Source organism: Arvicola amphibius, chromosome 1, assembly GCF_903992535.2.
Source record: "Arvicola amphibius chromosome 1, mArvAmp1.2, whole genome shotgun sequence".
NCBI classification, from domain to species: Eukaryota; Metazoa; Chordata; class Mammalia; order Rodentia; family Cricetidae; genus Arvicola; species Arvicola amphibius.
In genome coordinates this window covers 171,239,890-171,252,611 of record NC_052047.1, presented here as the reverse complement: position 1 = coordinate 171,252,611, position 12,722 = coordinate 171,239,890, and the positions used below count along the sequence as shown (strand labels likewise).

Below are 12,722 nucleotides of genomic sequence, written 5' to 3'. Positions count from 1 at the left end.
GGGCGTCTGCAATCCCTTTGCTGAGGAAGAGGAGGAAGCTGGATCCCTGGAGCTCATGGATCCGAGCTGATTTGATGAACTCCAGTTTCAGAGAGTTTCTGCTTCCAAAGATAAGCTGGGGAACAACTGGGGAAGACACCCAACATTAATCACTGCCCTCCACATGCCCATGCAACACACATATGAAATACATGTGTATGATAAGGTAATTAAAATAGCAATGCAACAAAAAAAATACTGCAATGAGCTGGGTGTGGTGGTACGCATAATCCTATAACTTGAGAAGGAAGGAGAACCAGGGCCAGCTTAAGGCCAACCTGAAACCGAGTGAATGACAGGTAGCCTGAGCTACATAGCAAGATTATGTGCTTAAAAAATAATAACACAACAAAATGTCAGGGGGCTGAAGAGGTGGCCCAGGAGTTAGGAGCACTTGTTGCTCTTGCAAAGGACCCAGATTAGGTTGCCAGCACCTACACGGTGGTTCATCAATTCCAAGGGATTTGATAGCCTCTTCTGACCTCCATGGATACTAGACACACATGTAGTACATATACACATGCAGGCAAAGCATTTATATGTGTAAAAGTAAGTAGGTAAATCTAAAAGAGAAAATACAGAGGGAAAAGAAGTACTGGTTGTGCCCAAAGGATATTGTTTCTCTGACAGTTCTGTTCTTCCCTGTAAAAAGCTACAGAAAACATGCCGTTAATTGGCTTTTTATTGCTGTGACCAAATCCTCAGCATAAGTACTTTAGGGGATGAATGATTTCTTTTGACTCGGGTTTTATTTATTTAGTGTGCTGGGGGGTGGGGCTGTGCTCCCTGGGGACAGAGCATACCCAGTCAGTCTCGAGGACTGAACTCAGGTTTGGTGTTTGGTGGCAAACACCTTTACCTGCTGAGCTCTCACCTGGCCAGGTTCATCACAGGTCAGTCTGTCATCATGGGTGAGGGAACAGGGCAGCTTGTGTCCTGGCAGCTAGGAACCCGCCTTCTTCAATCCATTAGTCTTCCAAACTATTGGATGGTGCTGTCCACATCCAGGGTGAGTCTGTGCCCACATTCTGGCTGGGGCTTCTACCTCAGTTAACCCTTTCTGGAAACTTCCACACAGGCACACCCAGAAGTGTACTTCATTGATTCTTCTAAGCAGTTTTAAGTCCAATCAGATTGATCATCTGAGAATCTTACTGATAGGTGTGTTACATAATTCTCAAGAGGTTTAGGGATTGAATTAGAAAACAAAGGCATTTCATGAGCTTTTCTGGATAGGAGAGGCACAGTTTGGATGTGGTCTTCTGTTTCCCCCTCAGGGTCACCCAATACACTCCATATCAGCCAGAAGTGTCTCAGGGGAGACTGGAGAGTTTACTCAACTTCCAGACCATGGTGTCTGACATCACAGGTTTGGACATGGCCAACGCCTCCCTGCTGGACGAGGCGACCGCGGCTGCAGAGGCGATGCAACTGTGCCACAGGTGAGAGGCTCAGGGACGAGTTCCTCCACGGCAGGGACGTCCCCTAGTCCCCAGCAACCTCAGGTGGGGTTTCATAGGGGAGTCTAGAGTCCCCCATGAATGTGGGACAATCAAAGATTTAAAATAAAATACTAATGAAGTCGAGGTCTTTCTGGCAGAACACGCATCTGACTTCAGTGCAGCTTTGGTCCTCAATACACAAGCCACGTGTGCACTTGAGCCTCATGTGCCTCATGTCACACACCACCAGCAAATGCTATCTGAAATGTCTCAGCTCAGGTTCAAGATTGCTGCATGTTCTGAATTACAGCAGTGGGGTTTTTGCTTCTGTTCTTGTTTGTTTGTTTTTTTTTTTTTTTTTTTTGTTTTTTTTTTTTTTTGGTTTTGGTCAGGCCACAGGCACCCCAGGCTAGATGTGTAGCTGAAGATGACCTTGGACTGCTGATTCCCCTGCCTCCACCTTCTGAGTCCCAAGTTTAGGGTTATGGGTATGAGTCGCCATGTCCAGCTGAACTATGGTGCTTCTGCTCTCATAGAAACATGATAATTTCACCTTTCTTAATATGTTTCTGCCGTAATTCCTCAACATGTACATGTCAAATGAGCATGTCTTTGGGTTACACTGTGTTAGAATGCTTGATTTCAAAAGTTTCCTGTTTCATTTGCTGATAAATTTCAAAAAAAAGTTGGTAGATGGATGTTGACTTAGGGTAAAGACAGAAACAATTCCTGAATGGCTCTGGATGTACTTCTGCCATATTGTGTGTGTGTGTGTGTGTGTGTGTATGTGTGTGTGTGTGTGTGTGTGTGTGTGTATGTGTGTGTGTGTGTATGTATTGAATATATTTGAATCAAGAGGTATCAGTATAGATAATCATAAAGTCAAAGTGGCCATTAACTTGAGAAACACTAAAGATGTTCTACATTTTCCATGATCAAACATTCAGCCAAGGTTTCATTATTTTTATTTATTCATTTAATTATTTTATTTTATGGACATTGGTGTGAGGGTTTCAAATCCTCTGAAATTGGAGTTACAGACAGTTGTGAGCTGCCATGTGGGTTCTGGGAATTGAACCCAGGTCCTCTGGAAGAGCAGCTAGTGTTCTTAACCACTGAGCCCTCTCTCCAGCCCCAAGATTTACTTCTTTAAAAATAAGCACATCCTTCTCATTAATATGCAGATTTGCTTTAGCAGCTGGGCCGGCCATCCCAACACAAAAATAATTAAATGGATAAATTTGCTTTTGTTTCTTAACAGTTGACATCTATCTATTTGTCTATCATCTAGATATCAGGGTTGTTCCAAAATAAATTTCTTTATGCTTTACTGTCAGCAAATCTTGATTTGGATGTGTATGTTATATGTCTATATGCCTTCTCTCGTGAAAAGATTGATCTGATAAAAATGAGTCATGAGTTGAAAAAGTCTGAGAATAAGAAGTCCTGGTCTTAGACTCCTTCTTGCTGTACGCACAGAGAGGCTTACCATTTCTCTCTCTTTCCAGCCCCTCTTTCTCACACACATAGGTATGTTGTGGGCACTTGTGTGCAAAATACACACATACACACACACACATATATATATATGTATGTATATATATATATATATATATGTGTGTGTATATATATATGAAAGATAATATCAGTTAATAAAAATAGTCTGTTCCAATAGGTTTTTTTTAAGCTTTCTAATACCTTGACAGAAAAGTATTTTTTTTCTTGCGTAAGTCCCAAGGTGACATATTGGACAACCCCGAGAGGTTATCAAGGACAGGCGTCCCTGTCATCTGCCATCTTAAGCATACATTTCATCCAGCAGATGATGGTTAGACTTCTAACCATAAGGTGACATGTACCCTCAAGAAGAAGCAAAGGGCGGGACCTAGGGCTGCTTTTAGCCAATCAGAGGCCTCTACAAAGATGTCATTCAACAGCTTTCACCTATATTTCCTGACCACCCTTCTTTCATGTGACCTGAAGAAATAAGCTCCGTGTGGGCCTATTCCTGCTCTTGTTCCTCGGAGTCTAGGGAAGAGCCGGTACTGTGTGATAAAGCGCAGTCAGCACACTTCTTCGGAAGAATTTGCCTTGTTCTCGTTTATTTATTTTTTTATTCCCCCTATAACCACTCCCCACTCCTTGTGCTGTCTATAAACCCAGGGCCTTGGGTATGCTGACACTCAGTTTTACTCGTCTTTGGTTCTTCAAGGTCACTAGGACTTGAACTTGGCATCTCCACCTCTCCTCTCGGTACCCTCTCCTCTCGGTGCCCTCGCCTGCCTTTGTTCTCTATTTACAATGTATTTTGAACACCTCATTCTTTCTTAGCTTTCTAGGATAGGACTTTGAAATTTTTCTTAGTTTGTTTTGCATGCATGCATTTGTACATGTGTGCACACAAGTGTGTGTGCATTTGTGTGCATGTGTGTGTGTGTGTACCACATGTTTTCAGGTGCCTATAGAAGTCAGAAAGTATCAGGTCCCCTTGGAACTGCCTGAACCCAGGTCCTCTGGAAGAGCAGCAAACACTCTTAATCATTGAGTCATCGCTCCAACCCCAAGAATAAGTTTGTGGTGTCTGCCATGAAGGTGCCACGATTATTTAACCTCACTTCTATTGTTACACATTTCATTTATTTTCACCATTTTTCTGTTTCTAAAAACAAACCATGTGCAGCCCTACAATAAAACTTTCTCAGAAATTCTAATTGTTTCCTGAGGATCCATTTCCAGAAGTTATTGGGTCACAGGGCACAGTTAACAATGGCTCTACAGTTCCCCTTCCTCCACTCCGTCTTGGAAGACTATTAGAACACCTCTTCCTGGAAGAATTCTCACGTAGGTTGGGAAATCTGACCACCTTCAGGGTGTCTTTCAAGGTTTGGTGCCTCTGTCCTTGAGCGCCCATATGAGCGACATCACGTGGCTCCCACATATGTGGGCTATGGGCTGCAGGCAGCTACAGACCCACTTTACCCTTGTGGTAAAACCCAACCGGGGTTCGTTCGCTTCATCAGCAGCGTTGAGAGTAAGTTCAGGTTCTTCATGAAAGACACACACAGATAGTTATCTTCTTTGTTTTTTTTTTTTTTTTTTTTTTTTTTTTTTTTTTTTTGTTTTTTTTGTTTTTCGAGACAGGGTTTCCCTGTAGTTTCTAGAGCCTGTCCTGGAGCTAGCTCTTGTAGACCAGGCTGGCCTCGAACTCAGAGATCCGCCTGCCTCTGCCTCCTGAGTGCTGGGATTAAAGGCGTGCGCCACCACCGCCCGGCCGATAGTTATCTTCTTCATTATTATTCTCAGCTTTTTATTGTTTTTCAGTAATTTTTGTTCCTTCCTTCTAAATCTTAAAGTTATTTTTTTTTTAATCCTTTCAGGCAGAATCTCATAGTCCAGGTTGGCCTAGAACTCATTATATAGCTGAGGATGACCTTGAACTTCTGATCTTGTTTTCATACTCCAAGTGGTAGAGTTACAGCCACTCACCACCACTCCCATTTTACGTCACGCTGAGGATGGAACCCAGGCTCTCAACACGTGCTAGGCAAAGCGCTCTATCATCTTCGCCACATCCCGGTCCCAGTGACAGCTTTTAGCTCACACTCACAGATGTGCAGGTGTCTGGTCTTTGCTGACTTGATGGATTGGGCTGAGGGTTTCCCACCTGCCCTGCATGGCTCACCTTGAGCTGCTTCATGGAGGTGAATTATGCCCCCTCGGTAAATGTTTGCTTCTTTCCTCCTTTCTCCTTGGGTCTGCATTTAGATTAGCTTTGTAAAGCAACCTGGAGAGCTAAGCGCGTAAGCTTTTCAGCTTTTCACCTAGTCATTGTAAAGTAGGGTTGTCTCCACTCACTGAGTCCCTGCTAACAATTTTCTCCAATTTGTTTCGATTCAAACTGTGGGAAATATTTCACACTAGGTGGTTTTTTTTAAAAAATCTTCCCAACTTGATATATTCCTTAAGTTGATGTCTGTGCCAAATGTAATTGTATATGCTACAATCCTAGCACTCAGGAGGCTACAGCAGAAGGAGACTTGCTGTAAGTTCAAGGCCAGCATGGGCTGAGATTCTATCTCAAAACAGCTGCAAAACCAAACAAAAAATAGATTATATATAAATTACAATACGAATTATCTGTATTTAATGAAAAAAATCTGTCAAACTGAGTAGAATATAATTCAAAGTAAAACATGCTATTTACTACTTCAAGTCTCCAAAGGCACTGCTGTGTTTTTCCTGGGAAATTAATAGCGTAGCATGACACACAAGGGCACACATTCCATGCCCTTCTTTCTTTGTCCAGAGATGCACTTGATACCTGAATTGTTGTCTGTTCACAAGGGTCTTGTTTCCTGAAGCCATAGAGAGGGAAGTCTCCCAGCACTGGTACCCTAGAGCCTCCCCAGCTCAACTCAAGGTGTTTGGCTTAGATCATCTCTAAGTGTGCCTCTTTCTATAATTCTTCTTTTTTTACTTTTGTGTGTGTGTGTGTGTGTAAAAGAGAGTGTATGAGTGTGTATACATGTGAGTGTATATGTGAGTGTATGTGAGCATATGAGTTTCCATGTCTGTGCACGTGAGTGTGTGTGTGCGCGCGCGCCTGTGCATTACTGAGGCTTGGAGACAATTTTTGTAGTCATTTCTCCTTCCACTCTATGGAGGCAGGGTCTGTCTTTTTTCACCCAGTGGAGACTCTAAGCTGACGCACCCCATGTGACAAAATTCTAAGATGTAACACTTTAGAAGACTTTTTTGGGGTAGCCATTTCAATTTCCTCTCATACCTAATATTTTCCCTTTTCTTTTTATCATATAGATTTTTTTTTAATTGAATTGATTTTTGCGAAGTTATGTTAGAACAGAGTTGAGTTTCTGTGGGCTGCAATCAGGAGTCATTAATCACCCAGTTCTATTTATGCGATGCTTAGACTTTTCCTCCTGCTTTGCCTCCTTAGGAACTCCGAGTTTAGTGCTGGCAAAGTGGCTCAGTTGGTAGAGAACGTGGCCAGGATTTACCCCAGCAATACCTATGCTAGGCTGAGTGACACACACTTGGTATCTCATCTCAGCATGGTGGAGGCAGGAGGACCAGAAGTTTAGTAAAGACCAGCCTGGAGAAGACCTAAGACCCTGCCTCAACAAAAACAAAACAAAAACGAATAAGAAAGCAAACAAAAACTGGTATTCAGAAACTCCTTTGGAAATGTTCCAGTTTGAATGTACTTTTTCTTTTCAACAGACACAACAAGAGGAAGAAATTTTTTGTTGATCCTCGTTGCCACCCACAGACAATAGCCGTTGTCCAGACTCGAGCCAAGTAATTGATTTAATGTGTGCTTTGAACCAAGGGTAATATCACCCTCCCTCCACCTCATCTGTCTTTCCCACTGCCAGTCTGATTGGACGCGAACCTGCTTTACGTTGTTTGCTGAGTTGTCTTTTCCTCCCTCCTTTCTTCCATGGATGTCTCTGCTAAGTACCTTATCCGGTCTAGGGGACCTGACATTTTCTGGGCTGGCAGGATGGCTCAGCTGGCCTAGCAGCCTGCGTTCTATCACCAGAACCCACGGTAGAGAGAGATAGCTCACTCTCAAATGTTGTCCTCTGACCTCTTCACATGTGCCTCAGCATGTAAGAACCAGCGCTCACAAACACATCACACACATGTCCACACCTGTATACACATACACCTGCATACATGCACTCACAAACACATCACATACACACACTAAAAATAATAATAAAGAAAAAAATTTCCCTTGTATTTACAGATATAGGGGGGTGCTTGTCGAGCTGAAGTTACCACATGAGATGGATTTCAGTGGCAAAGATGTCAGTGGGGTGCTGTTCCAGTACCCAGACACTGAGGGGAAGGTGGAAGACTTCACAGACCTTGTAGAAAGAGCCCATCAGACTGGGGTAGGTAAGCCCCTTGTTGAAGCCCAGGAAGGTATGGCCTACTTTCCATGTGTCTGCCTTCTGGTGTATTTTAATTCCTTTACAGTTACCACACGGAATGGTGAAATTCCCTTGCCCTGCCCCTTCGCTAATGCCATCCACTAATCCGTGGTGCTCAGGGGCATCCAGTAAATCTTTGTTGCGTGGATGAATGCACGAGCAAATGGAGTTCCTGAAATGCACCCTCCCTGCCGTGTGTCTGTGGTAGAAACAACTCGTGGGGTTTCACAGCTCAGGAGAAGGTACTAACCTTGACCACTTCTCCATCCCTCCCCAGAGCCTGACCTGCTGTGCCACTGACCTTCTAGCCCTGTGTATTCTGAGGCCACCTGGAGAGTTTGGCGTGGACATTTCCCTGGGCAACTCCCAGAGGTTTGGAGTGCCGCTGGGCTATGGGGGACCACATGCGGCCTTTTTTGCTGTCAAAGAAAGCCTGGTGAGGATGATGCCTGGAAGGATGGTGGGGGTGACAAGGTAAAGTGTCACACCCCTCATTGTGATTCTGACCTTCCCTGTCCTTTCTCTTTCCTTTTTATTAAAGGTTTATTTTCATTCTGTGTCCGTGTGTCTGTGTGTGTGTCTGTGTCTGTATGTGTATGACAATATGCCATGTGTCTGTAGGAGACCAGAAGAGGGCACTGGAGCCCCTGAAGCTGGAAATATAGGCAGTTGTGAGTTGTGGGCGCTAGGAAACAAATCAGGTCCTCTAGCAGGGCAGCGAGTATTCAACAGCTGAGCCACCTCTCCAGCCTCCTCGCCCTCCCCTCCCTGTTCTTTTTTTCTCTGATTTCTCTCCAAATTTAATTGGCCCCTGTCAAGTAGATCAAAGAAAAGTACAACACCAACTAAGAAGAGGGAATTCATCTTGGGTGTGCACCAGTACTTCTGCACACTGTAATTCAGACAATATGAAAGAGTGTATGCATCCTCTGTAAGGTATGAGTATAGCCATGGACGGGGAATCTCGGTTGACGGAGGTCTGGGGAGATCCACACATGTTAAGTGCTTTGTGTCTAACCAGATAGCTTATATATCCCATTGTGGAAGGAAGAACTCACTTATGCAAGTTGTCCTTCACACACACACACACACCACACACACACACACACACACACACACACACACACTCGCTCACGCACACCAAAAACAAGTGCAGAAAGGAATTAAAAGTATAAACTGAGTGTGATTCAGTTGGTGTCTGAAGGTTCCTGCCATGTGACTTTGAATCTTGATGGCTTCTCTTTGATGGTGCTTTTTTCCTAGGTTAAGATTTGTGCTGGGGAAATTTGAGTTTTATCATAGTCCCCCAAAACTGACTAATTATCTATCTATCTATCTATCTATCTATCTATCTATCTATCTATCTATCTATCTATCTCTATTTATATATCTACCTATATATAATCTATATCTTCTATCATCTAATATTTATATCTATCACCTATATCTGTCATCTTTCCATCAACTATATCATCTATCTGTCTATATCCATTTATATATTACATAAGAAGGGAAGTCTTTATAAGCTAAGTAGTGAGACTGTTAGCATTTCTTTTCTGTTTTCTTCAAACCTCTAGTAGAGAAATTCTGTTTTCTCAGTTTATCATCCTTTCTCCTCTATCAGCCAAGAAGACTGAGTGACATACTCCCTGGTCCCATCACCCTGTTAGGCAGAGTAATTCCTGGCAAATTTTCTTTCACTGCTCCAGGCTTTATTGTACATGCCTCAGTGCCTTGAAGTTCAAACTGCACACCTATATATAGTCCTATTGAGAAAATGGACATTTGGAAGTTGGCTTTTTTATGAGTTTACACCCACACAATCTACTAAACCCCCTTCAGCTGGGAAAGCACGTGCATCTCAGACAGTCCTGGGCCGTGATTACCTGTGCTGAGTATGTGTGTTGTCTTGACTCAGGGATGCCACAGGGAAAGAAGTGTATCGCCTTGCTCTTCAGACCAGAGAACAGCACATCCGGAGAGACAAAGCCACCAGCAACATCTGCACTGCACAGGTAAGTGTCATATCCAACCTGACTGCTGTGTTCATTCTCCAGCAGCTGAACCACATGTACACCAGTGATGGGAGATCTTGTGCCTGGAGAAGCCTGGTCCTGCATCCGACTGCCATCCTCTGTCACATACATTGCCCATGCATTCATTTCATCGCAATTAACAATACAATAAAAAGTACTCTCGGGCTCTTGGGGCCCGAGAGATGGTTCAGGGGTTAAGGGTGATAGAGGATCCAAGTCGGGTTCCCAGAACCCATGTGGTCCAGCTCCAGGGGATCCAAAGCCCTCCTCTGGCCTCTGAGCACACCTGAACACACATCACATGCATTCACAAAGACATGCACATGCATACAAACACACCTACAGATAAATAAAAATAAATCTTAATAAAAGATATCATTACTGGGCAGTGGTGGTGCACACCTTTAATCCCAGCACTCAGGAGGCAGAGGCAGGCGGATCTCTGTGAGTTCGAGGCCAGTCTGGTCTACAAGAGCTAGTTCCAGGACAGACTCCAAAGCTGCCCTTTAATCCCCATGTGCTTTGAGTGTATTATGAAGTACTGGGCTCATGGTGTCTGATTTCTTAGCCATGCAGCAGTTCATATGAGTGGAAATGTGACACTATCTCTTTGAGCTACAATGGAAGATCTCCAAGAAGGAGTCCGAGAAGGCAGAGGTGATGTGATAGAGGGGAAGGTCCAGATGGGCATCTTCTGGTAGTCATGGAACATTCTTTTGGGGGTCATGAAAAGGGTTCTTGGCTTCTGACCTTCTTGAAGTTGCTTCAGGACTTGAGTCAATTTTAGAAACTCAGCCGAGGCTCGGTGTGAACAGTACACACACATAGCACCACACCATCACCACCACCACCACCTTCACCGCCATCACCACCACCACCACCACCACCACTACCACCACCACCACCACCACCATTACCACCTTAACCACCACCACCACCACCACAAGTAGGCACAGCATCTTGGTACACGTCTTTAATCCTAACACTCAGGATGCAGGGGCAGGCAGATCTCTCTGGTCTTCTGGAAGAGTACCCAGTGCTTTTAACTGCTGAACCATCTTCCCAGTACCTATTTTTTTTAATCAGATCTTATGTATGTATGCATGTGAGCATGTGTTGGGGGGGGTAGGTGCATGTGTGTCATGGCACACTTGTGGAGGTCAGAGGACAACTTGCATGAATCAGTTCTCCCCTTCCACCGTAGAGTCTGGAAATCAAACTCGCTTCGTTAGGCTTGCACGGCAGCTCTTTTACCTACTGAGCCATCTTACTGGTCCTTTCCAAAGTTTGAAAATCATATACCGGGCTGTCTACAACAAACAGAGCTATGTGGCTGCTTCATCTTCACTTCCTTTAGTTGGTATATAGCTCATGTCATCGTTTCTGTCTATTCTCAGCAGTTATGAAAACGGTGTTTACTGTAGTCCGTCTTCCCCAATTTTTGTCTTTTCATTTGCTGACTGTCTAGTTTTTCATTTGAGTGTTCCTTTTCCTGACCTGTTCTACAATCACTCATAGCACACCAGTGTCTTTGCAAGCCTGCAATTGCTCTTGTGCTAAGACATGGCTGACCTTTCCTAAGGTTTCCCTTCTGCTATCTTTACGTATCATCTACTGCTGCTTTATCAACTGCTGCTTTTCTTAGTCCTGCATTTTCCCAGTTAGCATAGTGTGGTCCACCCTGAATTTCTCTCAGATTTGCATCATTGATGGAGCATGGCTATTTTTTTACTCTCTGAAAGTCTGTTAATGCATTATATTTTAAACCTTTCTAGAAACTTGTGGCCTAACCGATATAAAAACTGTCACCATGTTTTGTGCCTCCCCACACTTCTCTACTTTTCCTTGAAACAGGGGACACCCCCTGCGGTCAGGTGTTGCTCTTCTGTGTCTGTTTTTATGTGGGTTCTAGGGATCTGAAAACAGGCCCTTTTACTTGGTGTAAGTGCTTTACCCGTTGAGCCGCCTCCCCTCGCTGATCCCTTGATTACTGAAGTTAACTACTCTGTAGCTTCAGAAGAATTCTTTTCTTGGAGATTTTGAGTGTTTGAAAATTGCTTGTTGTTTTGATTCTTGAACAAATGCTTAATTGCACATAAAATCCCCAAATCTCACGTTTTCCTCACTGAGGTCATTATGACTACTGTCTGCAAACAGTAGATACTGCCTGGCGGTGCTGACGGTAGTCTGTGCTCTCCCCTCATGACTGACATGGTCCTGTTGTGCCAGTGAGACCCTTTATGAGGGTTAGTATTAGGGCTTGAGCACTGGTTTCCCTCAGGCTCTCTAATGGTCCTCGGCTGTCACAGGGAACGCAGGATATTAAGTCATTTGGGCTCATGTTTTTATTTTTATTTATTAAAAATTTCCATCTCCTTCCCTCCTCCCATTTCCCTCCTACTACCCCTACTCCCTCTTCCCCTCCCTCTCCAGGCCTAAGAGCAGTTAGGGTTTCCTGCCCTGTGGGAAGTCCAAGGTCCTCCCCCCTCCATCCAGGTCTAGGAAGGTGAGCATCCAAACAGAGTAGGCTCCCACAAGGCCAGTACATGGAGTAGAATCAAAACTCAGTGCCATTGTCCTTGGCTTCTCAGTCAGCCCTCCTTGTCCGCTACATTCAGAGAGTCCGGTTTGATCACATGCTCCAGCTGGCCTTGGTGAGCTCCCATTAGATAAGCCCCACCGTCTCAGTGGGTGGGCGCAACCCTGACTTCCTTGCTCATGTTCTCTCTTCTTCTGCTCCTCATTTGGACCTTGGGAGCTCAGTCCAGTGCTCCAATGTGGATCTCTGTCTCTATCTCCATCCATCGCCGGATGAAGGTTCGGTGATGATAAGATTTATTTATTTATTATGTATACAACATTCTGCCTCCATGTATGCCCGCACGCCAGAGGAGGGCGCCAGATCTCAGTACAGATGGTTGTGAGCCACCATGTGGTTGCTGGGAATAGAACTCAGGACCTCTGGAAGAGCAGTCAGTGCTCTTAACCTCTGAGCCATCTCTCCAGCCTGTCATTTTTCTTTATTTTGGACATCGTATGTCAGTCATTCCTCCCTCCCACCACCCGTCTTCCAACTCCTTGTTGCACATTGATTCTGTAAATGCTCTTTCTCGTTTCAGGCCCTCTTAGCCAACATGGCTGCCATGTTTGCCATTTACCATGGTTCCCATGGGCTGAAGCATATCGCTAAAAGAGTTCACAATGCCACGCTGATTTTGTCTGAAGGTGAGTCGGTTGTGTTCCAA

The 12,722-nt window shown here is 44.3% G+C and overlaps 1 protein-coding gene across 1 annotated transcript in view; it reads left to right on the top strand.

Annotated features, from left to right (window-relative positions):
* Positions 1 to 12,722, top strand: part of Gldc (glycine decarboxylase) — an 81,828-nt gene that overhangs the window by 25,440 nt on the left and 43,666 nt on the right. The window contains exons 4-9 of the mRNA XM_038322913.2: positions 1,317 to 1,481; positions 6,723 to 6,800; positions 7,255 to 7,402; positions 7,719 to 7,915; positions 9,360 to 9,456; positions 12,597 to 12,702. Of these exons, the coding sequence (XP_038178841.1) occupies positions 1,317 to 1,481; positions 6,723 to 6,800; positions 7,255 to 7,402; positions 7,719 to 7,915; positions 9,360 to 9,456; positions 12,597 to 12,702 (791 nt within the window). The remainder of the gene's footprint in view (positions 1 to 1,316; positions 1,482 to 6,722; positions 6,801 to 7,254; positions 7,403 to 7,718; positions 7,916 to 9,359; positions 9,457 to 12,596; positions 12,703 to 12,722) is intronic.